The sequence below is a fragment of the Lissotriton helveticus genome, chromosome 3_1 (genome assembly GCF_964261635.1).
Source record: "Lissotriton helveticus chromosome 3_1, aLisHel1.1, whole genome shotgun sequence".
NCBI classification, from domain to species: Eukaryota; Metazoa; Chordata; class Amphibia; order Caudata; family Salamandridae; genus Lissotriton; species Lissotriton helveticus.
In genome coordinates, this window is record NC_136061.1 from 432,185,302 (window position 1) to 432,212,299 (window position 26,998).

General features: G+C 45.2%; 1 protein-coding gene across 1 annotated transcript in view; it reads left to right on the top strand.

Moving 5' to 3' along the window:
* Window positions 1-26,998, top strand: part of PARD3B (par-3 family cell polarity regulator beta) — a 2,182,026-nt gene that overhangs the window by 1,290,006 nt on the left and 865,022 nt on the right. Inside the window, exons 17-18 of the mRNA XM_078680290.1 lie at window positions 317-523; window positions 14,185-14,422. Of these exons, the coding sequence (XP_078536416.1) occupies window positions 317-523; window positions 14,185-14,422 (445 nt within the window). The remainder of the gene's footprint in view (window positions 1-316; window positions 524-14,184; window positions 14,423-26,998) is intronic.

Below are 26,998 nucleotides of genomic sequence, written 5' to 3' on the forward strand. Positions count from 1 at the left end.
TATTTTAGTAGTAGTATGTTGAGGAGGTTTTATGAATATGACTGTAATGAAGACTTGGAACATAGGTTATTATTACTTATTCTTTTAGTTTGATTTTGCTTTTTAGTTCTGAAGATTGCAAATCTTATCTATACTGTATAACGTTAACTCTTGGATCACAGTGCATTCTCTATCTGGTTGCCCTTTCATATAGATCTGTGAGGGCCATCAGTGGGAATGGAGTAGCCAGCGTTCTAATAGTGTCTGTTGTTTAGTTGGTGTTTTTGGTACTGGTTCTTGTTCTAATTTTAAATGATTCTTATCCTTTCTCCTTCAGAATCTCCAAGCAAAGATTTTGGTCCTACTTTGGGCCTGAAGAAGTCAAGCTCACTGGAGAGCTTGCAGACAGCAGTGGCAGAAGTGAAAAAGAATGAACTGCCTTTCCACCGGCCCAGGCCTCACATGGTGCGTGGGCGTGGCTGCAACGAGAGCTTCAGAACTGCCATCGACAAATCCTATGATGGACCTGATGATCAGGATGATGGTAGGATGTGGACTCCTAGTTTTTACCTGAAGGATACCTACTATTTACGTCCAATACATATCAGCTATTCGTTTTCTTCTTTTTGCATATTTTTTCAGTGTTTGTGAGCATAAATGTTTAATTTAAGTTACCATTGGGTCCGTAGAAATGAAGCCTCTTGTCACTCTATTCTGATGCAAACATGATAGATTTAAAGGTACATTCTTGACCTGCTGTTCCTGCATAGGAAAATCAGTCAATCTTTCACAGGCATATGTTACAATTAAGTAACATGTAATGGTCTTCGCTTTATTTTCATGGGGGACGTATGTCTTATTTTTATGCATGATCTTCACATGCAGATGAAATTGTATCAAGATCGACCTGAAAACCACTTTCCATTATCAAAGGAATCTCTACAAAGCTTCAGGAAAAGTTGCATAGAGATGTTTGAATTGAAGAGGTGCTAAAAAAGGCGAACTCCTCACTCACAACCTAGGTATAATCATAAAATATCCAGACAGGACTTTAAAAATAGTATCTTAGATGATTCGATTTAAAATCTTTATTCAGTTTTGAAATACAACGAAAAAGTGCACATAAAAATTCCATAATGTATAAAAAAAACACTATCAAATCGATTACATCTAACATAACCCTAACAATACGTGCAAAATATATCCCGATACGTTAACATTTTTCAAAGCTCATCATAGACAAAGAGTGCAGAAATAGTAAAAAACTAAAACGACAGAATTACTAGCAATGGGAGCAAAATATCCCCCAATTCAAAAACATTTCATAACTCATCATCAGTAGGGGACAAAAAGTAGCAGCACAAACCTACCGTGGCAGCATATAAGGCCAGCCAACTTGTTATAAAGTGCAAAAACAATTTATGAGTTTAAACCAGTCCAATAGGATCACCAAGTGCTAGTGCACATGTATGTGTTGGAATGGGTCTAAATAAAACATAAGATCGACTAATGCAGTTACCATACTATATTGACCCTATGGCTTCCAAATTGACATGGTGTTAAAGAGGCCTGCATTTTAGCCACTAGACCCTATAAATCAAAAACCTCTATCTAGGGTCCGCTTTGTTAATATAAAATGAAGTGGTTAACCTGCTAAAACAGACTTGCCATTAAAAAGTCCTGCAGGTTAGTCACTAATCTCTATAAAGTAACAAAGCCTTTTAGTAGGGTCCGATACGTTAATATGAAATGAAGCGATAAACCGGTTAAAACACAACTTTCGAATATAATCACTACAGCATTAAGAACCCCCAAACCAACTGTGTCCTGCTAATCCATACTAATATTATAAAGAGAGAGCCCAAACCTTTGAGGCGGGTAATCTCAGTAACCACAGCACCAATCAAAACACCCAATACAGCGTTGGAAAGGGCAGTTGCAGCAGAAGGACATAGGCTATGCAGACGGATAAAAAAATGTATTAAAAAATTTGCAAAAAACATCATCATCCAGAAGGTTGAGGGCCAAAATAACATCAAACAGGAAATGATGTAATAATGTGACTCACTATATTGAGACTGAGAGCCTGGAGCCAAATTGATCGTGAACACGGGATATGCTATCCCGAAAAACGCGCAGATTTGTGCCTGCCTGCTTGAGAAACTCCATGCTGTGAGGATTAAATAAAAAAGCACACAAGTGAAGACAAACGCGAGTTTGTCCCGTTTTTCTCCCAGCTGTGGGAATTGGTTGTGGATTTAAATGCGGCGTGGTTCTGCCGCGGGTATTTACGAACCGGCGAGAGAGCGCTGCAAATTCTGCCGAAAAGGAACCGAGGGGTATCAATATATATATATATATATCCATACTAATATAATAAAGCGAGAGCCCAAACCGTTGAGGCGGGTAAGCTCCGGTACCACAGCGCCAACCGGAACACCGCATACAGATTCGGAACGGCGAGTATAAGCAGATGGACATAGGCTATACACCAGCCCAACATATACATTACAAGGGAAAAAGACCGTTAGGGACAAAGTAGTCCGTTGTGGGCGTGGGCGTTGTGCTGTAAAGCGAAAGTAGTCAGTTTTGGGCGTGGGCGTTGTGCTGTACAGCGATGGGCGTGTGCTTGAAGTGGGCGTGTGGTGCGGGGGATTGCGTTCTGGGGCGTTTGACGTAGGCACTGTGTGGCGTCTAAGTGCACCACGCCGTGTTTGTGGAATGCGTATTGTACATGCCAGGACCGATCAGGGGCATCGGCGGGAGCAGACACACACGTTTGCCTCTCGCGGCAAGGACACAAAACCGCAGAGCACCACACTCACCTTCAGCGCCTTCAGCGCAAACACGCAAACGATTTATGGATTCTGAGCACCCACACTGACGGAACTTCTGCGCATTCATCTGCGAGTGCAGAGACGCTTGAGCATCGCTGGGGCGCTATTAAAAGTGTCATGGACTGTTGGTGACACACGCACAGCATCGAGTGATCACTGTTGGACATTGTGAGGCCAAGGGGCAAAACTGCAGCCACGCGCGCCTAACGTTGGCGCTGCAGATGCACCTATCACTGTGGCGCTTCCCCACACTGGCTGGACAAGCGGAGGCACATGTTCGGCTGCAATGGACACCTAGCGTTACCTTGTATGCACTGCTCGACTACACAGGTAATAAAGAACTTTCTAGACTTTCAAGAGAGAGCATTATAGCTATACTACAAGGCCACTGCACACAATGGGCGCCAATTCCAGAATTAATAAAATGCTAGGCCATCAACTAATCACATATGATGCCTGAAAATGACATTAATATGTATAATTGAAGTTGTACCAAATGCAAAGGGCGTTCCATATAAAGAAGGCATCTCTAAGACCCGGGTTTGAATCCTCCAGGAAACATATAAATAAATACTGTTCATTGTAGTTTCTAATATTATTAGCTAAGATCAATAGTTTTAAATAAAATGTCCTAATTCCAGTATAAAAGCTATACAATAAAATAAAGTGCATTGTGCTTTGAGTCAAACTTCCATCACATGGATATTTAACAGCTGCCTCTGGCCATTGTTTCATCTTTGGAAAGGATTCCTGGCCATTGTTTCATCTTTGGAAAGGCTTCCAAACGTTAAGTGTGCCTAATCGTAGATATATCAGGATGAAGTGATTCGGTGTTAGGTATCTCTGTAGTCCCTCATGTTGTGCCACTGAGAGGTATCCTACAACTAAGTTTCTGGTAATGTCATTGGCATATCTAGCTTTAACCTTATTTTTAAGAAGTAAAAGCATTATTTCCCTTTTTCCAACGTGTGTTATACTCTTAGGTTAATCTAATACTTGAAGATCATTAAACTGGGCCATATCTCTGGTGATGTACAAGAGCCACATGGTTCTCAATGCATTGTCTAATCTTAAACAATCCCTTATTATTCCTTTTGTACACTTAGGTTTTTATTACGAGTTTGGCAGTGCAGAAGCGGACAGTCCTGCCCGCGATCCGCTCCCGTAATGCCAAACCCATGTGCCCACCTCCCGACAGATTACGAGTTTCCATGTGTCTTCGGGCTCTTTTTGGCAGTCCTATGGCAACACCTCTGAAAATGGGCACTGATGTGGGAACGACAAAAAGTTCCTGCGTGTCATGGACTGTGAAGTCCATGCTGTGCATGAACTGGAGTGCATGCACATAGAGCGCATGATGTGCCCCCCTTTATGCATCCCCGTGCAAATGAGTAACAGGGGGCCCTGTAGGCCCATTCTGTTTCAGGACCACCCGCTTTTTCATGGAGTAAAGACCTCTATGACACCGCTGGTGGTCTTGAAACTCACAATATGCATGCTGGTGCCCCAGTGGCACCACCAGCATATTGCTGAGGCCATGGTCGGCCCGCCACCACCAGTGAACTGTGGTTCCCTGGTGGCTGCCGCGTAGCAATGGTGGCCCAACCGCCAAAGTTGTGATATGGTGGTCGGACAGTCACACCCCCATCAATTTGGTGGTCCTCGGACCGCCAGACTCTTAATTAGGCCCGTGGTTTCCTCTTTACTCCAAAGAGAATTTCACAGCTGAACAGGCTTCATTGCTAGTAGGTCTTCCAAATATTGCTTACCCAATTCGTTCTGTGCTATATAGGCTGGTGTAGATTGTGGTATGGCAAGTAGTCATAAAAAATATATATTCTCCTGCATTTGTAGAGTAGTGATATCTGTAAAACCCCATAACTTACTGCCATAAGAAGCTGCAGATACACCTTTGGCTCTATAAATTGAGACCATCTCGAGAACTGTTTTGCAGCCTAATTTAGTGGCAAGTCTGCAAATACCTTTACAGGTAGCGGTCATCTTCAGCCTATTATTTTCAATATGCTTGGTGCATGACCCATTAGCGGTAAAGAGAATGCCTGGATGAGAAAATGAAGTAACCATTTGAATGGGTGTAACGTTGACATATTATTGTATAGGTTTTCTTTAGACTGAGTTTAAGTTCCCTGTCCTCCATAAAAGCCGCGAAGCGATGCATTTGTCTTTGTAGGCCATTTGCGGTCCTTGACAATAGTGCAGCACCATCAGCACAAAGGACAGGGACTGGACTTCCTTCCACTCGTGGAGAGTCGGCGAGCACTTCTTGGTGCAAACTATTCATGGTAATTATAAATAAGGAAAACAAGAAGGGTGACAATATGCACCCTTGCCTAACTCCTCTCAGAATGTTAAATAGTGAAGAGCATTCCCCATTAGGCCCATAGCTCATCCTGGCTGATAGGTTCCTATATTGCTGCAATAATAGTGACACTATTTCTAGCGGTGTTCCTATTGGTGACAAAATTTGCCACAAGGCAAGTGTATATGGCCGGTCTAAGCCCTCGAATATTTCCCTATGAAGAGATATAAATTTACACACTCTTCTACCATTACCAGGCTCCTTCTGGGCTCTTATTCTGACTTCGTGAGAACCTTATTATCCTCAACCCATTGTTTTAATCTTTCTAGAATCACTCTACCCAAGAACTTAGCAGAAGAGTCTAGGAGGGAAATGTGCATTTATGATCACTCTTAGAACCCCTTTTAAAAATCGGAATATATCTATTTACAGCTGCATTTAATACTTGAGTCAGAGTAGGAGCCCACAAACCCGGCAGATAAATCAACCAGAACTTCATCTGCTGCTTTCCCACTGGTGCTTTTCTTAATAGCCCCTAAACTTCATCGAGAGTGACCATTAGTGACTGACTTCCATTAAGAGTTGTACTTGTTTTGATAGGGTCCTTGCCTAAGTGAACCGAGTTGTGTAGTTAGCTAAAAATGCTAGAAAAGTATTCAACCCATCCTTGCATCGGTACATCTGAAACTAAATCGGGAGCAGTGTTGTGTGTCAGAACGAATCATCTGCCAGAAAAATGCACAATTATTAGTGGCCGCGGCTACCTCTAGCGTGGACCCTGCCTCCTCTTTCTAGCACTTTTTTCCTGGCAGATAACGCGTCTGGTGTTGTTTCCTAAGAATTGTGACGAATGCTCAGTCACTTGGGAATGTATTTAAGGCAAATCGAAGCTTTTTTGATGTTGAAGAACTAGAATGCTGAAACCTTGCTGGCCTGAAAGGTCATTGATGGAGTTTGTAATCTATCCCTATAATTAGCTGTCTCAGATAAACAGGGTTTCAGGTCTTGCTTAATAGTATCTATTATTCATTCGATGAACTAACTAGGTTCTATGCCAGTCTATTCTAAGCGTAGCCAATTGGCCTTGCTACTCTACTGTTACTAATGCTATCTTAGATGAAAGATCAATAGGTTTACCTTCCATAGTGGTAGTGGATATGTCTTCTTTAATAGAGTTTAGTAACGGTGACTGCCGAACCGTGTACCGAACATTTTCTCTTATTCAATATCAGTTAAAATGATCAGTTATTCAATAGTTCGTGTGACCTGCAAAAAAAAAATAGTTCAAGCATGAGTGTAGTGTACTTCCCCTTGCAGTTCCACAGGATCCCTTCCTCTTTAAGAGTTTCCCATTGTTTTGCAACATCAAAATCCATGTGGTTGCGGTGCTCTACATGTTGAGGCCAGTGATGCTATGTGCTTCATTGAGTCCAGACAGGTGGATTTGAGACATTTATCATTCCCACGTTAGCTGCATGGATCCTTTAACTAACACCAGTGGGTGGCACATAGGGATTAACGGCAGTAGCAATGCACCGCTATCTACACACTCATCTACACATTGTCGAGGAATCCAAGGTGCAACTTTCGTGGTAGCAGCACTCTTAGAGGGGTGGATGTCTTAGACCCGCTTCCTGGATACAGAGTCACTCACACTGGCAGTCAAGGGTGGATGGTTGGTGGGTGGATGTTTATGCTGCATGTGTCAGCTACTGGCTTAGAGAGTGTGTGATGGAGATGGAGACAGAGAGAACAGGAGACATTTAACCTCTCCTTCTCCCTCTGACACGTGGCTGCCTCAGTGGCCCTTGAGTGCTGTTTCTGTTACAAATTGGGTCCTGGGCATCAACCCTGGCTTGGAAGCTGTCTACACCGCCATCACGTCTATCTGTAGAGCTCTTCCCTACAGAAGCTGCTCTCTTCCTCCTTCCACCTCGAGCACCCCTTAAGGGTCCTGCAATGCCCCCCCCCCTTGGTTTGGGACTAAAGCGGCAGATACGTCATTTGTGCTTCCTGGGTTCTCCAACTGCTTCTTCACTTCCACAAGCCATAGGAAAACAAAAATGCCAGCTTAAATGACTTGAAGAGAAAACGTCACCTGCAATAAAGCTGTGTTTTTATCTGCAAAATGTGTTGAACCCAGACAACATATATGACTATGAAACATCTGACTCTTCAACCTTACACCCTCCCAGGACACCGAATGAGAGACATCAAGGAAGTAACAACCAACGTAAGTAGCCTGTTACTTCAAAAGCACCTACGCCTGAGTTACAAGTTTCACAGTGTAAGGTGTGTGAATGCCCTGTACCGAAATCCAGAGATTAGGAGTTAATTTCCACCCGGATTGGGGAGTAACACATAGACCCATGAGTGTAGTGTCCAATTATTGTTTCCAGTTGTTAAGAAATAACAGGCCACTCTACATCCATTAAACTCCTACTTAGAGCGTTATTTTACTGGAGATTGTTGCTGGTGGTAGGGACTTGGGGAGAGCTGGGGGTATCATTTGCAGTTCCTGTGCGTCTTATTTTGTTGGTGCTTGTTGCTGGTGATAGGGAGAGCCAGGTGTATCATTTGCAGCTCCTCTGTGTCTTAATTTGCTGGTGCTTGTTGCTGTTGGTGGGGCTTAGGGAGAGCCAGGTGTATCATTTGCAGCTCCTGTGTGTACTATTTTCCTAGTGCTTGTTGCTGGTGGAAGGTGTTTGGGAAGAGCCAGGTGTATCATTTGCATCTTCTGTGTGTCTTATTTTCCTGGTGCTTGTTGCTGGTGGATGGTGTTTGGGGAAAGCCGGGTGTATCATTTGCAGCTCCTGTATGTGAAATGGTGGGTGTCAAGTGCAGCAGCTGCCTTTAGCTCCCCACAGCACCACACTCAGGTCTAGGTCTGGTGTCTCCGGAACTACTCGCACCACAGCTTTGAAAGCTGGTATTTCAGGGCTGAGTCAAACGCGGGAAAGTGGAACGGCTGTTGCAATGAGGGTTTACTGTTTTTAGGTCTCGCCTAGCAATGCAGCACATGCGCTGAGACCTATTGTTGTCGGTTTCTCTGCCGAAGGGGGACAGGAGATGTGCACGCGGACGGACAGGAGATGTGCACTCCATACGCATGCACATCTCCTGTCCCGCGTAGGGATGGCGTTTAAACACAGCGCGCGCATGGCGCGCTTTCACTTTTCCTCCCTTCCAGATGGCTCGGTCCACATCAGACTTCCAGGCGGTGTGGGGCGCCCGTCCAGGCCCCCTCCCCTGCTGCGGGCTCCTAGGAAGCTGGCTGCCGCATCACTTGTCATGCAGCCTAACCAGCAGACATGTCCCCGTCTTTTCCCAACCTCCCCTACTGGCATCCTGTTGGGCTTACCTCACTGGTGCTTGGTAAGGATGTGGTGCGCGGGGTGGGAGAGTGCTGCAGCGTCATCAGTACCATGGTGAATCCGGGAAGAGTGGAGCTCTGGCCATGGGATTATGACCATTTCAAAGGCCAAGGGCCAGAGAGCGTTGCCAGGGGGCCTCGATCTGCGTGTCCTGGCAGAAGCTCACACTGGGGCGCGCACGGGCTATGGCTTCCTCACTCCCCTATCCTGAGGGTTTGTGAGTGAATTCCCTGCTGTCTACCCGCTGCCCCACTTTCTTGGAGGTTGCCCACTGACTAAAGAACTCACCTTTCACGATACTTTGGATCTGAGCCTTGGGACAGGACACAATACGCAATATTGTCAGAGGGAGCTGCGGGGCTCAAGAGTCAGGTTAGGGGGTCGGCTTACTGACTTGAGTGCCAGTGTCACTGTCCACCTAAAGCATCTCACGCATTTTTAGTGAGGAAATATGGCTGGAAGCGCTTCACCAGGAGACCAGTGCTGCCCAAGAAGTTATCCAGTTTTAATGATGCCTATATTCATATCGATAAAAGTGTTATTTGCCTCACTGTGTTTTTATATCAATTTCAAAATGTGTTGTATTTAAACCATTCTGCTGGTGTTTCGTTCAAATGTATTTGTTTGTAAAATCTTGCTTTTGTTTGGTTTATGACCTTCATTTGTCCCGCATTTTCAGGTCTCGTTCCTCCCCAAAACAGTGAGTGGCAGGCCCTGTTTTAAATTAGCACTTTTGGTGTTCACTATGTGTCTGATAGGACTCCCCAGACTGTTTCTTAACAAGCATAGGTCTCGCATTTACGCGAGTTTGAGCTATTGACATTGCAAATAATAATGCTTTTTATTTTATTTGTTTTTCTTTAAAAACCATAAATAAAAGGCATTGTTATTTACAATGCCAATAGCTGAAACTCTCATAACTGCGAGACCTATTGCATTGCAAATGCTTGTTTGCTTGGCATCTGCCTGTTAAAATAATGCGACCGAATAAAAAGCACAATACTCTCACTTGAGTACTTATTTATGTTGCAGTGTGTTTTTCATCATTAGGAAATATTTTGTCATATAAAGACCTCCTTGCCTGTTGAGAACACTGCTGATGGGCCCTAGGAATATTTGAATACACATTAAAATAGATATTTAGAGTTAGAGGAAAGTGAAACAATACCTCTTTTTCCGAAATAGAAATATTTGTATATAACAGGTGCACCAGGTACAGTTTTTGTTCATCAGTATCATGGATGTAATCTTAATTCTTGGTCCTCAATTTTTGGAGGCCTCCTTTCTAAAGAGAGCCCCTCTTCCTTCTCCTGTTGTGCTAGATGAAGAAATTCTGCTGAAGTGTAGCTTTCCGGTAAATGGAGCGATGGGTGTGTTAAATATTTATAAAGCCTGCTTTGTGGCTTCGAGGGTAGGCCTCACTACGCTTTGATTAAACCTACAGTAGAGCGGCCACTGGGTTTCTAAGTACTGCGAGGCACGCACGTGTGTCTCTATGGGCACCAGAGAAGCCACGCTCTGCTCGCGTGAAGGAACAGGGGCAGGTGTTTCGACAATTGGTACAGTCTAATCCTTGAAACTGTAATAAAGAGAAAACAGTTATTGAATTGTTATCAACAAATTAGTTGTATGTGCAGATGAAAGCACGCCATGTTGCACGATATGTATTTAGTAATACCACATGTTACCATTATTCATTTGACGCAGGCGGGGTGAAGGGTAAGATATGAGGGGATGGGAAGTTGGACGGCCCTTTTTTCTACCAACCTCTTTAGGCAACTGGTGAGAAGGTTTGAATTGGTACTCACTACAGTTTGTCTGGTTAAAAATAAATTCAAAATGGCGGCCTTGTTCACAAAATGCCCGGAAGCTTGCAGGCACAGTGATTTAATAACCGCTACATCAGGAGTGGTGTGAGCTCTGTGTTCATCCCTGCGGCATAGGGGCACCTGGATAGGTGATAGGCTTTACAAACCAGTATCTAGAGGAGCAGTTTAAAAAAGAAATAAACAATGAAAATATTTTTATTTAATTTTGCACATTGTATATCGTTTTGTCAGAAAGGAACACAGTATAACATGTTCGATAAGCACATATAGACAGACACAATATGAAGACATGCAGCGCTGTATCTATTGTCCCACATTCTTTTTCTCGGTTTTCTCTTTTTCTTTCCGCTGTGGGCGTTCCATGTTTCATACCCTCACGTGTGCGGTGAATCAAAACACCCTGCCTAATGTGACCTGATTGAGTGGCGCGAGCTGACAGAGCAGAGGGCATAGAGTGAAGACAAGTCAAGCAGGAAGGAAGAGCTGTAATGGCCCAGTAATAATGGATAATGCGTGCAATTACCACTTTGTGATGTCAGTAGTGTGCAATTACATTTTTTGCTCTAGTGTGGCGCAGACCTAGAGATGGTCCTTCCTAATTACGTATTTTCTTTAATTTGGCTCTTGCATTAGGAAGCACCGTATTCAGCATCTTTAGCTGACCCCTTATAATAGGTTATACATTAGGTAATGATTAAACCCCACTGCTCTGAATGCTTATGTGCCGGTGAGGATCCCAGTGGTTTGGGTTAAATTACATATTGCTATGCCCTACTTTATCGGCTCTGTTCACTGGTATGGCTGAATTGTAGCTGGGCTGCCTTTTACTAAATCTGAATTGTTGCTTACCCTAAGCATGGTGTTCAGTCTGCTGTGCTGTTACTGCTCATGGGAATGCTATAAATGGTCGCTATTGATCAACATCCACGCGCGATCTTCTTTGGTGACAATATGTTAGCGAGTTGTAGGTGAAATATTTAAAATAGGATTGTTTTCTAATCAACCATGGATACTTCATTCATAACATCACCTTTTTCAGACACCCATTTTCTAAGGATGTGGCCAAATGGCTAGGGTTAGGGCGGATCGACCTCAAATCTGGGAAACTGGGTTTGAGTCTCTGCAACAACGCTCAACATCCTGTGATTCTGGGCAAATCACTTAACCTCCCCGTGCCTAACAAAAGAATGAATGTGTAATACAACTGGTGCTCCTGTAAAGTGCTCTGATACCCTTGGGTCAAGTTTGCGCTATATAAATTCCAAAAAAAAACATTCTCCTCAGCACTATTCCACCTCTAAGTAGTCTCCCTCATAGCTTAAAATTTTCTTCATCGTTCACTACAACACTTCTAAGCTCTTTATCACTTGAGTCACAATTACCAAACTACCCCATTAAAACACCTGACTAATCTGTGTAGAGTTTGTTCATTCTTCATTGTCCCTTTATCCCAACTCATATTTGAGGTAAACATTATTTCCGAGTGCTTGTGGCTCTTCATGCTCAATGTTCCTTCATTAAATTCTGTAGAACAGCTTTGCTGGAACCTCTTAGCGGTCCTTTTTGATTGACTGCCTTGTACTGTTCCACTGCTCCCATTTAGGGAACTACTTTTTTCTTTTTTATACAGCACTTCATGAGAGTGCATGTATTTTTTACCTATCTTCCTCTTGTGCAGGTTCTTCTCCTCAAAACCCAACCAACTACCCCCACTCTGAGAAGCTCGTTATCCCTCCCAACCTGTTAGTGAAGGCACAGCACCAGGGTTATTATTTTCTGGTTTATGGCTGAAGAGCAGAAATCAAAGGTTGTTTTTGCTTTATCTCCTGCATTGCACTTATTGCATGCAAGCACAAGCTTTGGCACACAAAGGTTTTTATGATACTGGAGAAAGGGCCATGTGGTGTACTTAGCAAGGCACTTCTCCTGGAGACCTAGCTTCCTGTGCTACTGCAAAAGACCAAATGGCTGACCATGATTTATGGAGCTTAACGAGCTGAAAGAGCATTTGGTAAACAGTGGCCTATCATTCGTCATGTGGGCTTCTAACCTCTAAGGGAAATTTACTTTCCATTGTTCATTTGTTCATTGCTGGATACCTTGGCTTTCTTTCCACTCCTTTTCTTTCGTTCCAAATTATGGTTTTGTTTCTTTTTTTCCTTGTTCATCATTGCTATCTCTAAAATACATTTGAGTGCAGCAAAGCGGTATAGGAGCCCTGAATAAACACAATCAACAAATATTATTAGTACTTCTTTGGTTTCATTCATCCTTTTTTAGTGAACTACCTAGCTATATTGGAAATTCATTGTCAAATCTGTATTGCATCCTCTCACCACTTGCTTCTGTATCCAAAATATGTAATTATCCTTTCCTCGACTTTAGCACATCAAAGTACTCCAAAAATTCAAGCCCACCCCCCACTAGCTTCTAAATTTTAATTTTCCCCTTATTTTTGCAACCTAAATTTATTGTCTATAGTTTTTCGATTTTAACCCCTTCCATGCTGATGATGGCCCCCGGCCGTCATGCATCTCGGTGGGCGTGTGCTGATGACGGCTGGGGGCCGTCATGAACCCACCCACTCTTCTTAGCACAGGCGCAGAAGCGCGGCCGTGCCCAAGGGGTTAATCAAGGAACGTCTCTTAAAGTCCGCGTTTCTATTATTGCACTCAACCTCAAAATATGCTTTTCCTAGTTTGACTAGTATTTCTGTACTACTGCTTTCACAGTTCTCTAGCTACTTGCTTATAATCTTAGTTAGAGCAAATGAATTATTCAGATTTGCCATATGATCCCTCATCAGGTCTGACATATTAAAGAAAATTGCATTAGAGAATGTAAATTATGGATTCCTGAAGGAGGTGGTAACCAATTCACAAAGAGGAGGTTGTCCTCATTGGACAGCTTCCACTCTAGGTACTGTGTCAGGTGGCCATGAGGGGAGCAGTCACCAGTTGCTTTAAGGAATACAAGCTGCTTGGAAAAGAATCCAATTTGAGAATGTCAACATAAGGATGGTGGTCTGCTGTTCCTTAAAGGACACCATACCTGTGATTGTAGCCAATCATATGGGGTCGCGAATTGCAACCTACCTAATTAATATTCATTAGGCAGATTGTTCTATTATTCCCTGCACCTGGATTTTGTGGAACGGCCAATTAGTACATAGGTTGAAACACAAAATAACTGCAAGTTTCAGAATATTAATGTACAAATTGCAACTAATATTTGTATCTGGTCTCTTTGGACATATGACCCAACAACGAGCTTCGTGAATTTACTAAAGGATGTGTTCTTTTTTTTTATCTGCTTCCAGGATGCTAGATAATCATCTCCTCTTCTGCCTATCAGAGTTTATGTGCCTACTGACATCTAATGCATGTGTCAGTTGGTGGTGACCACTCTTAATTCTTTTAACCTCCCAAACATCTGGCAGTTTTTCCAAGCAAAATCACAAAATAAGTTGATGCCCATCTCGATTTCACTGGAAATGCTTGTTGCCTGGGTGTAGCTCACATATTCTATTCAGGTGACCAATACCTTTTTCTACACCAAACCATCTCCCTTTCTTTCCCCCGGGCATTTATCAGGATGGTGTCCGATATTCCAAGAGAACATTTCTTTGTGTACTAATAAAATAAAAACCATGCATGAAAACTCCTTTTACGCTTCTCCAACCTACATGATTTTATTAATTTGGTACAAATCTGTTCAATAATAACCCTGCCTTTGTATCAAGACTGTCGATCATGTACTGGATGGTTTGCTTTATTTGGAAACATAGTTTATTAAATGGCTAGGTAACATCTGATGGTTTTTCTGCTTGTGTTCCTCCTGTGCAGATGCTGTCTCAGAAGCAAGTTCTCCTTCTGGCCGCGATACTCCCAGCAGTGAGTCAGCTGCCCAAGGGAACCCAGAGCCAGAAGACACAGAGAAAAACAAGAAAGACAAAAAGAAGAAAGACAAAGACAAGAAAAAGGAGAAGGCAAAGTCAAATGTGAAAGAGAAGAAGAAGAAGAAAGAAGAGAATGAAGAGCAGGAGAAGAAAGCCAAGAAAAAGGGATTTGGAGCCATGCTGAGGTAGGCCTTTTGCAATAAAAAAAGATTTCTGTTTTTTAACATTACAAAAAAATCTGTCTACATTTTGGATGTTAGAAAGTGATCTGAAAGCTGTAATTATAGTCAATGGTACATTGATGGTATTAAAAGGAGGTAAGAGATATTGCTGGTGTACCTCCTCTTCACACCTATGTGTGGACATTCTGGCGATAATTTAGCAAGAAAACCCTCTCCTGTCAAAATTTAACAAGCATTGGCATAGCCAATACGTCTCGCCTTTGGGACCTTGTAAGTAGAAAGTATAAGACTTCACGTTTACATTTACTTCGTATTTAGGATGAAGTAAATGTAAATGTGAAGTCTTACACTTCAGTTTTTTTTTTTTTTACTTACAAGTTCCCAAAGGCGAGACCTATTGGCAATGCCAATACTTGTTTTACATGTGAAGGGTCCGTCGCGGGGCGGCTCATGGTTAATGTGTTCTCTTGTTGTCGACACAGCTGAGCTCCGTCAGGCTGCTTTTTGTAGGGCTGCAGTAGTGCCTTGTATATTGGACACAGCTGTATGTGCATTTGTATGCTAATGTTGCTGGGCTCTCAACTCCCCTCAGTTCGCAGTTACTAGATCGGGGTAAAAGACTGCCACTTGCCCCCCGAGAACCTTGGGCCTCCGTTTGAAGGCTGCCAGCCCACCCCCTCAAGACACCTGCCCTGCTGCAGTCAGTCAGACTCACCGTGCAGGACAGTTCTTGGGAGGAGCCTCTCATGCCTCGACCGTATCTGCAGGTGTGCCCTGTCAGTTCTAGTACCAACCTGGTTAGCACCACATGCCCTCTGGTGCAGTCAAGCCCCGGCTCCCCGCGTTCTGCCGCCTTGGCACTGTTCGACTTTCAGAACAAGTACGGGTCCATGTGCTGCAGGGTACGCCCAAACTAACCACTGGTTTATACAGTACATATTAGTACTAAGAGGAGACATGCTGTACCAGACGGCACAGTGTATTACTTTGTAGCAGATGGCATGCTGCACAACAAAACATAGATGGGACACAACCTTGGGACAGTGTACATTGTTTTACGAGAATGATGATGGGTAGTTCCTGCTATCTGCAGAGGCAGTTAATTTCTAATCCAATGACATTATGCCACCAGTGAGCAGCGCTTCCTACGTGCAAGTACATTTAAACAAAAAATAGCTCTTACTTCTAAAGCTTCATATAGTACAAGGTGGGACAAATTCTGAGTTTAGCCTTACAGGGTTGTTTTTACCGCAGGGTTTCAATCGCAATTAAGTTTTGTACATAGTGTCTGTCACACATAAAGCATGGAATGTCACAAATAAACAATGGTAATTTCACACGTAAATACTCTGAAACTTGGCAGCTAAGAGTACATATGATCTGACATCCAACTAAAAATGTTGGTGAACCCCTTGCCCCTAACATTCGGTGACGTTTACCTGTCCACCCTCAGAAAGCCGGCAGGTATAGAGTAAGACGCTGGTGAACGACACTATGGATGGATAGTGACAACAAGAACTGGGCCAGAGAAAGCCACCCATCGCATGACGCACACGTGTCCTCCTAACGAAAGGCATCAACAGTGGAGTAATTGGGCTGCGCCTGCGTAGTAATTAAACAGCAGCATCTTACCGCATGTGTGGGTGCTTCTGTCCTGCGCAGATAACACACAAAACTTTGCTCAGGTACAAACCTTGTAGATGCCAGAGCGTAGCACGCATGCGTATATATTAACTGGGTCGGCGCTGGAACCTCTATTCCGTTGGTTGTCTTCGACCACTGGGGACTGTTGATGCCATAGTCCTCCAAAGTCTTTCGCCGAACACATGCCCTCTCGCCGCCGCTCTCAGCTGCTCGCGGGATCTGAGGACACTAGCCACCCACTAGTCTCAAGGCCGCGCACTGATTGGAGGAGAGGGGCAAAATGACTGATTTCAGGCCCTTGATTCGTGTGGCTTTCTAATGGTTATTTACGAAAACAGTTGGGTAAGATTTAAGTTGCGCTTAGTCTACACTCCCAATAAATGTCCTGTCACACAGGCTTACCGTGTCCTGTCGGGAAGTGAAGAAGTGTTCAACGTAGCGAGTGCGTCACATTTCTATATTTTCAGAGTGCCCTTGAATTATTTATGTCAATCATGTGTGACACTTGTACTGACACTTCATCAACATTAGTTGAAAAAGAAAACGTGTACAGTAAAAAAGCAATCCTAGTTTTTTAAGTTGGCCTGCATTAGGTTCCAATGTACTGCATGCATCCATTTCGGCCAAGTAAAACAAGCCCAGGAGTGGTACGCGCGTGCACTAACAATTGCACCTGGGCCAGCGCGACCGCCATCTGTTTCCAATTAAGAGAATTGCCAACAGATGGCGCTGCTGCTCTCTTCCGAGCCCTCTAGGCCACGGCAGAGAGAAGGCGGGACATGCACCTGCCCTTGGCCAATTGCGTGCTGTCTTTCTTAGAAAGACTCACGCAAAGGCCAATAGGTGGGATGAAAAAAAAGCACACGCACAAGCGTGTGGTGCGAGTGGAAAAGCCCTTACTAAAAGCCTCGCCTTGTAGCGCATGGGCGCTCGTTCAGGCGAGACCTAAAAACGGGTTGTATAAAAGACTGCATTTAGTTTGGTTGTCAGGATTTGTATGTAGGTTTGGTTGGTTGTAGGAAGCAACTAGTAGTATCAAAAGTGAAACTTCCTGTTTCCCCCACTATGCCACAATTCCCCATCAGTTAGCCTCATACGTTAGTAAATAATGTGCTTAATATATAATTAATGCATTAAAACTACTGCCGTCTTTCAAACAACATCACCATTGTTGGTTTAAACACCCCATTCCCTCCCTCTATCCCTATTCCACTTAATAGTGAGTTCTGAAGTTGTCCAAACTTTATCTTTTTCTTCTTTGGTGCCTCCCTGATTCATGATCTAATCATGCGGTATCTGCTTTTCTTGTCATCTAGGACATAAGACCCCAATTGTTTACTTATCATGGGAGTGGTCCAAAATCTGGGCAAGTGCCAAGCTCCCTTCTGCAGCTTAACAGGGCATTGAAAAGCATGATGCAGGGTCGGATCTTGCTTAGCAACTTAACTTAATATATGCATGCAGAGTAGACCACAGTTTAAATGCTTTATTTTTAATCGAATGTTTGAACCAGAAGAATGAAAGGAGCAGGAGTTCAAGGGACAGCTTAAATCACAGGTTCATCACCACCATGACTGGCTGCAGCATCTCTCCCAACTTTGTTGGCCCAAAAAGGTCAATTCAAATAGGTCTAACCCAAACGATTCAGCGCTTTAAGCTGGTCTGTGTTGAATGTAAACCAGTAGCATTCCATCTGTTCTGGGCATCCAAAATGCAGTGCTTGAAGCTGTACACTGCTGCTCCAGGGTCACTGGCAGGCTGTCATGAGTGTACAAATAGAACACAACATGACATTGCCCAAATGGTCGAGACAGACATTGAATAGTCGATGGGGCAACCAGTGGCGGCCGGCATGGCTTGCGGGTGGCAGGGTCGCGTGGGGGCTGGCGAACGGGCTGGAAGGTGTTGCATGACATGGCTCTCAGCCAGTGGGCTGGAGGGGTGGGCATGTTCTGCATGCAGGCTGTAATGCATCCTGCATGGAGAAGGGAAAGTGTGCATGACTAATGTGGGTGGTGGAGAGGGCCGACCAAACAGACATTGCACACTTGAGGATAGGCAAACCACGGCTCCCCTGCTCTGAGACAGAGATGCCCCGTCCGCACTGGAGCAGGACACAGAGCATAAGATGCTAATAACTTAAAGTTATTATCAGTTTATGTTTCTTCTTCACACTGCTTAAAAGCAGTGGGGCAACGCTCATCCACCACAGCAGAGGACCTGCCACTGGGGGCAACAAAGAACTTTGTGGGACACCATGGGAAAGTTGTTTTGACTGTCAGTAGAAGAAAGGCATAAAGACAGTTTGAGCTATGCTGGTCAAGAAGAATCTTCTAGTGCTGGGAAAACTGACGGGGCATTTCAGAGTAATGTGGGAACAACCTACATATCACTGTTATTGGGCGAAGACCATACATTTAGCAGAAGAGGTGGGTCTTTAAGTGCTTAAAGTGCATTCCGAAGTTTGAATACGTCATTGACTTAAAATGCCATATTCTTCTGTCTTTCATCTTCAATCCCACCTCATGCTGTCCTCTCACACCCAAATAAAAAAAGAAACTGCAAGAAAATATGATTTCATCTGAGAAGCAAAGCTAGAAATGGTGCATTGACATATTCTTTCTGATTGTTCAATAGTGCCCTCAGCTGGCTTTTTTGTCCTCTTGACTAATGGCATTTCACCTTTCCCCAAACATGTCTCAGTGTGAATACTGAGGTCCCCTAGGAGTTTTTAATAAACCCCTATGGTCCACTACTAAGTTGTTGACACCAAGGGCTATATCATGAACAGAGCTTGCACTATCTAAAGTGCATTAATTTAACCCGACGTTTCTCCCACTTAGAGCCTGATTACCAGACATCAAGGGTGTGCCTCTTTGTTTTTCGAGCTGTGTCGTGCAAAATCGCTCACCAACTGCACTTCAAACAGTGCAGGCGCATGCATTAAGGCACTTGGCTGTGCTCTGAGCCTGCATCGCATTTGGCGATGCAGCGCGCGTGCAACGAAATTCTTTTTATTTATTTATATGTTTACTTACCTCTAATCGGCCGCAATCCGTAGTTTACTACCCCCCACCCTGCCCCTCCCCACATCAGCGCCTGGCAGCACTCCCACCACGGGCCGCTACTGGAAACATGTGAGATTTAGCTGATGTTATCTCAATCACACCACCATCATTCAATTAGAAACAATGTTCAGGTGCTTTGCAACATGTCTCTTCATTCCCATCGTCTCAGCTAAAACAGCCGGTCTTAGCCTTAAACAACTTGCCACTCCTGGCACAGGATGAACAGGAGGCATTCATGTAACATGCTAATTATCACGTTCTTGTCAAGATTGTCTTCCGAACCTTGCTATCACTAATACATTGTCCTCCTAACTCTTGCTAATGAATCCACAAGAAGGCACCTGCAAGTGAAAACGTTATTGCAAGCAAAATGAGAAAAAAGGCATCTTCACGTTAACCCCTTCCACGCTCATGACGAGCTGGGCTCGTCATGAGGTAGCCTCCTCGCACGCTCATGACGAGCCCAGCTCGTCACGTAACATGCGTTTCCGCAAATCTCAGCGTGCGAGCGGAATTCCGCCCGCACGCATGCGGTTAAAGAAATACAGGCCTAGTTAGGCTAACGTTAAAATGGATTTGAAATGTGCTCAGTTAAATGTGGCTATAAGTGCAATCGCAACAATCAAATGCAAAAGTTATTAATAAATCAGGATAATATTCAAGTTCTATTTTCAATGGATACAATTGAACTCAGAATATGCAAGTGTGAAAGTGAACGAGAACTACACGTAATACTTTATAAAACATCAGTGCAGTCTTTTATGAATTAATCTCTACAGGTAGTACATTTCTAGTGTGATGGTTTTAATAAGGCCTACATATTAAATGTCTTATTCATTATGTTGAGGTACTCCATGTATGTAAGTGTAAAGTATGTGTAAATAATGCACTAATGTGATGTGTAGCGCAGGAGACAAAATGGTGCTGCTCCAATATCCTGCAATAAAACATATTGTCTGAAAAGAATTACCTGCCTAAGGCCTTCTGCAAAACTTAGGCCAGCTCCTCCTCGGGTCCAGTGCTACTGGCTCAGCACACAGGACACAGTAGAATTCGGAAAGAACACGAGGCATCAATCTTTTGTAATGGTTGTAGCCTGGTCAAGGACAGAAAAGCTGTTTCTGCGGCTACAAAACTATTTTGGGAACCCGTTTTGTTCTGAAAGCACAAGATTGCCTAAATTGCTTGAATTATTCAGTGACAGACAAATGATCCCCAGTGTTTTATTGTGGCTATTTTTAGGACATATCTGATGTTTTATTACATTTTCTGCTCAGTGTCCTGGCAGGAAAGTTTAGTTTCTGAAGGGCTAGTGATAGTTAGGAAGAGACGCACGTTGTTGTGGTTTTGCAGTTAATTTTCTAGTTTGCTTTGGAGCCCATCTACTCGGACTGTGCCCACATGGCAGATTTCTTTTCAAGGTGGGTGGTTCACCCTCACACTGGAGAGGTGATTGATCAATCACAGTGGCTATTGCTGGGGATTAGGAGAAATCAAACAGTGCATTAGATGTAGCACTGAGGAATACCTGTGTCGGGTGATGAGCACAGATAAAATATTTGCATTGGAAGAACGAGGTACACGAGTAGCTGTGTACAGCCTGAAGCAAGCCTTGAGAGAATGGAGTGCATTTCCATAAAGATGATTATTTACTAAGCACACAGACTTTAGGACAGTCCTCTTGTGAATGGACGACCAATGTAGTAAGTGCAGGGTAGGTTTTGCTGAGGATTATTCAGGTGTATGAACAATTGCTCGCACTACGTGGTTTTGGATAGATTGCAGCCTGTTCAGTACTTTCTTAAGAAATTACGAAATACAGGGAGTGAACATAATAATAGCAAGAACCGAAGGTGACTGACACACTGGTTTATCAAGTGTCTGTGGGTAGCAAAGGAATAATAGTTTTAAGCCTGTGGAAGAGCACAGAGCAAGATGAGATGACAGATGAACTTTGTAAGTTAAGTTTTAGGATAGTATCAATTTTGACACCTACATTTTTCACTAAAGGTTTAGGTTCCAGACGTGGACCTAAGTCTAAAGGTGATTGGTTGGAGATAACCAAGAAACTGATCACGCCCTACCACCAGGATCTCTGTTCTATCTAAATTAATTTTTCAACCACCATCTAATATCATTGACATAAATGAGCTGGGTGTTGTGAGCCTAAAAATACAACATATACCTGATTTTCTAAGGATAGATTGCAGGGGCATTACATAAATTGAAAAGGATAAGGGATAACGTTGATCTCTGGGGAACACCAGTGAGCACTGTGCAAGAGGGTGTGGTACATTTCCCAAGGAAGGGGGACTTTCTGAACTCCATCCATGAAAAAAGACTTAAACACAGCCAATGCTGGTCTGTTGATTCTGCTTTAAAAGAGTAGTGATCAAGATATCATGGTCCACCATGTCAAACGCTGCTGACAGATAACTAATAAAAAATAATACAATGGTACGATTTTTGTTGTCGGCTGGTAAAATGTTATCAAAAACAGTTTTTAATTCTAATTTTTTGTGTGCATTATGGCCTAAGGCCCAGCTCGGAATCTTTCTTTTTTTTTTCTTCTTTTTTTATTTCAACAAGTTTTTATTAGCACGTTTTTTTTTTTCATATATACATACATCACAGTGATAGCATTGCCTCGCGGGCGCCCTAGGGGTTACAACGGGCTTGGCGGGCTACGTTGTGGAGCGTGTATCACATGATCGAAAGTATAGGCACATTGTTGAGTCTTGTTGTACACTTATTCAAAGAGAAAGTGAGTGAGAGATAGAGAAGAGGGTGAATGGGGAAAATCTTTCAACAGAGAGTTTTTTCCAAGTACATATATAGCTGTTTAGCTACTCTATTTTCCAAAATCTTGGCAACTCGAGGCAATATGGTGATTGGCTGATAGCTGGCAGGGTTACCTGAATCAAGGTAAGACTTTTTAAACAAAGGCTTAATGATTGCCAACTTAATGCTCTGTAGGAATGGGGTCAGATTTCACAGAAGTATCAATTATCTTTGAATGGAGCCACTAATTCCCACAAAATCTTTAGTTCAAATTATTTTTATTAAGAGTTTTTAGAAAGTAAACAAAGTACAAACTGAAATAATAGAAAAACAATATATAAATATATGTTTCAGTTTCATAAACTTTTATTCGATTATCAAATTGTATAATCATAAAAAGTACATAAAGAGAGACATTTCCAACACTTAAATGAGTTTAAAAAGTACAGCAAAAAAATAAAACACGTACTAGGAATAAGATTTTACATTTTTAGATACTTCTAATTAGTTTGGAATGTTTTGACGTGTTGTAATAACTGCTTTAAGGAAGGTCACTATAAGTTTTGCTACGTGGGGCGTGTTCAAAGACTGCATAAAGAAGAGCGCAGTATTGCATTGTCTATAGCCACTGGATCGAAGAAATGGAATGATCCACGTTTTCCGTGGAAGTTTATAGTATTTACAAAATAAAATAACGTGGATCGTTGACTGTGGGGAAATTCCATCACAAGGGCATTTTATCAGGTTGTGGGACCAATTTTGAGTATCAGGAAATGTAACTGAGCGAAAAAAGATGTTAAAACGAAATCTTGTTAATAAAAATTTCTCATAATTTGATAAAAAGTACGTCAAGTATGGTTGTATGCCTTTGCAGGACTGTTGTGCACAGATTTTTTCGTTAGAGGGTTTTATAATCTCAGTTTGGTTCCGCAATTCTCGCAGGTGGCCCAAACACATTAATTTTAATTTTTTCCTGGAGATGTCTTCAATTGTGACGGGATCATCAAAGTAAGATTTGTGGCCTAGGTCATTGAAAAAGTTCCAGATGTAAGTAAGCCAAGGAATTTTCCGCCAGTTTGCCAGGGCTAAGCAGTCTGTGATGAGGGAGCGGGTTAGATGGCATTCAGGGTTGGTCCATATTCGGTGCCACAATAAAATTGGTTGGGAGCGGATATGTTGGAAATGGGATCCCCGGCTGGCCAGGGCTTTCGCCAAAGTCAGTCAGAGACCACCACACCCAAGTCAGGGCAAGGGAGTTACACGCCAAGATAACCCCTACTCACCCTCTAGGTAACGTGGCGCGAGCAGCAAGGCTAAACTTGGAGGCGATGTAAGTTAAGTATTTGCGCACGCACCCCAGCAACAACACCCAAAGGCCCACCACAAAGGAAACTCCACACAAGGTTATAGAAAAATAGCCTTTGTATTACACCAAAACACATTAGATAAAACACACACTTTACAATGTGCCAGAGGCACGGGCAGAATTTACAGGGGATATGTACAAGACAGGGCCACCTGGGCCACTGTCAGGAATCAGAAGTAGCACTTTCAGAAATAGCACTTAGTACATAGAATATAGCACACAACCAGTAATCACTGGTAACCAGGAACTCACTAGCACCACCTGTACTAGGGAGAAAACAACCACCTATGTATCACAATACCTGTAGGGGTGTAAGAACATACACATGATGCAATGCATAACATTCATTCAGAGGTGTAAAGGCACATGACGCATAAACAATACATTCAGAGGTGCATAGAAAGTACAATTGCGCCAAACTCACGTAAGTCACCACCTGTGACTGTCCCTAGGCCAACTGGCCTTGTTGGGGCTAGGACGCCCTGCGTCCAAAGTCAGGGTCCTAAACGTAGCAGTTGCCCACAAAGTGCTGGGCAACTGGTGCAATTGAGGTTTGAGCCTTCCAGGGCTCAAGAACAACAAGGGGGCCAATGTGGGAACCTCGCTGGGCTCTCAGAACACTGGTGGGGCGAACACGATGTGGGAGCCTCACAGGCTCTGCAGCAACAAAATGTCCCCCTGAGCCTCTCTGGGCTCCTTAACACTGGGGCGCCTTGAGCCTCTCAGGGCTCGTGAAATAATTGCCCCCGAGCCTCCCCGGGCTCAAAGCAACAATGGCCCTCCCAGAGCCCCTCAGGGCTCTTGACCACAGAAATGGGGGCACTCAGGGTTAAAGAAATGCCCCGTCGTTGGAGCCTCGCTGGGCTCGGAACACAGGCAGCACTGCCCCCGGATGGAGCCTCTCAGGCTCTGGTGAGATGCCCCTGCGATCTAGGGGCCCCGCTCTGGGGAACACTGTGTTGAGGGAGGGCCCCTTGGGCTTCTAAACACCCTGGACCTCGCACTGGGGGGGGGGATGCGGGCACCGGCAATGTGCCCCGACGCCTCCCCCTCCTCTCGAACCCTCACGCCTCCCACTCACCGGGTGCTGCAGCTCTCGCTCCTCGGCTTCCTTGGGACGGGCGGGGCTCTCCTCTTCTCACGGGAGCCTCGCTCCCTGCAGCACTTCTCCCCGGGGCTCTCCCTTCACATGGGAGCCCCGGCAGGCAGCAGCTTCCGCCTGCCTCTCTGTCCTGCCCCCGGCCTGCCTGACTTCCGGGTCGCGGCTGCGGGGGCGGGACTTCCGTCGGGCCACGCTCTGGTTGGCCGGCCTGACAAACCACTTCCGGGTCGTCGCGGGCAGCGCGGCGACCCGTTCCAGGCACTTTTAGGCGGGGGCTGAAGTTACCGAGGGGTCGGCACCCTCGCAGTAAAAGTGAAAAACGGGCGGCAAGGTCCCTGGCAGGGTGGGCACCTGCCAGGCGACAAACCACTCGAGAATAAGCGAGGTGGCACTCGCTTGGGGCGGCCAATGCCGGGTGGGCACCGGCCTCTTCAAATAAAGCGCTCCCCAGCGCTACAAGCCACAAGAAAGCGCTCCAAAGCGCTATAGCAGAACAAAAGCGCTTCCAAGCGCTAACAGGCAATTCCAGCGCTCCCAGCGCTAGAGGACAGCCCAAAGTCCAGCAAAAGTCCTCCAGGGGGGCAGGGGGGGGCAAGGCTGGGCCCAGAGCCAGCACACTGGGCCTCCAGGCAGGGAGACACCCCAAGTGGCGGTCCTCTGGCCCAGCGACATCAGCAGCCCCCTCAGGATCCTGGAAAAGAACAACATCTGTGGGGACACAGCCCCATTTTTATACAGTGCATTCCTTTGTCTGAGGGTGCAGAGTGGGGGCGGAACCAGTCGCAGCTGGTTCTTGAGTACTCTGTTTACCTCAACCACCCTTTCTATTCACTGGCAGGGCTTGGGTCATTAGACAAACCACAGGGGGGCGGAGCCAGCATTGTGTGGGGAAAACCCAGCCCATCCAGGACACAGGTACACTCCTCCCACACATCACTCATGCTAATCTCCCACTCACCACCGGGCAGACCCATCCAGACTTCCTGGAGCCTGGCATGCCAGCCAGCTCCAGCCAATCACACGCCAGCACCCTCACAGCACACGTACAGCCATGTCTAGAAATGACGCTTCCCTACTAGACACATACATGCTGCATACACCATCTCGCAGCATTCACTCTCACGAGTTCACACATACCAGACTCAAGCCTGTACACCCCACGCATCAGGAACTACCAGGGACACATACATTCCCCATGCATTCTTATGGGCGGGCAGGCCTAGCTCAGCACATGCACTCAGAGTGCGCACGCACTTTCCACTGGGACACAGTGAAAGTGCGCAGAATCCCAAAAATCACCATTGCCAGATCACCATTACCAGCAAAAAGTTTAGGGGTGAACCTGCCCTAAGGGCCAAAGTCCAACATAACCCCCTTCCAGCCAAAACGCAGGGGAGACCAATCACCACCGTGATGGACTTCCCTGCTTGGGGCGATAGAACACGGACGCAGGCCCGCAACTGCAGGGACACCCTCCTGTTCTACGCCACGGTGAACCCATGGGATTCCTTCTAAACACACTGTCTGGACCAACTGGGCTACCCCACTGGTACTCCCAAGCTGTCCACGGCCAGGACCAGGCCCTGGGCCACCCAGGTGCCACTGGTCCATGCCAATTCGCAGAGTGGGGGGTAGTAACCCCTGGCCCATAGGATCCATTTTCCACTCTTCCTGTCTGCAAGACAGGACTAGACTGCCACTGGTTCTCCAGCCTAGGGCCTACAACCTCAGGCGGACCAGGAGTCTCAGGGAAGGCTCTCCTCCCCTTACCTCTTCTTCTAGGGTTCCTCCACCTCCGGCGAGGGGTACACCTAGAACGCCATTCCAACCCAGGGCTTATCCACTCAGGTTGCACCGGGGTCAGAGGTGGGCGCTCCCACGCTCTGCACCCCCTTCCAGAGGTCTGCCCTCTCCCACCTGGAGAAGTTCCTCTGGAAGAAGAACCGGTCAGGACACTGGTTACAGTCATCCGACCCTTCAGGTCAGGCTGATCCTGAACCTGGCCTTCCAACCTCTGGTCTAAAACCTTCGGTGGAACAATTGCCTGGCACTCCAGGACTTCTGGGGACTCACACACAATCCCCCTGAGGCTAACAAATGACACATCTGTTGTGTGACTGTCTGTCTGGCGCAGATCTCCCGCCCTCTGTCCACCTGACAGTGCGTGACGATCCCCCAGACCAGAAGTGGCGCCACCCGGGTCCCCCCAAGAAGATCTAGCCCAACTGGCTAGTCCCTGGTCCACTGGAGCATCCACTGGGAAACTCATCCCCCAATCACTCCTCATGCTGGACTCCTGTACCCTCCCTACCGGAGCGGTACTGCCAGCCTCTAGAACCACAGGAGCTCTGTTTACAGACACTCCAGGTCCTCTACTCACTAGGAGATCCTCCTCAAATGGACTAACAGGACAGCCTAGGTCCCCAACCTGGTGTTCCCTCAAGAAACCATCCAAGTCCTGAGGCAGGGCTTCGGGCGTCTGGGGAACCTCGGTCTCCCCCTCACTCCTGCTCCACTGAGCCAGGCAGTGAGCCCCTACACCCTCCTCGCTATCCTGGGACCTAGCTGGGCTACACTGAGCCTCTTCCACCACGCTGGGCTGGAAGATCCCTGAACCA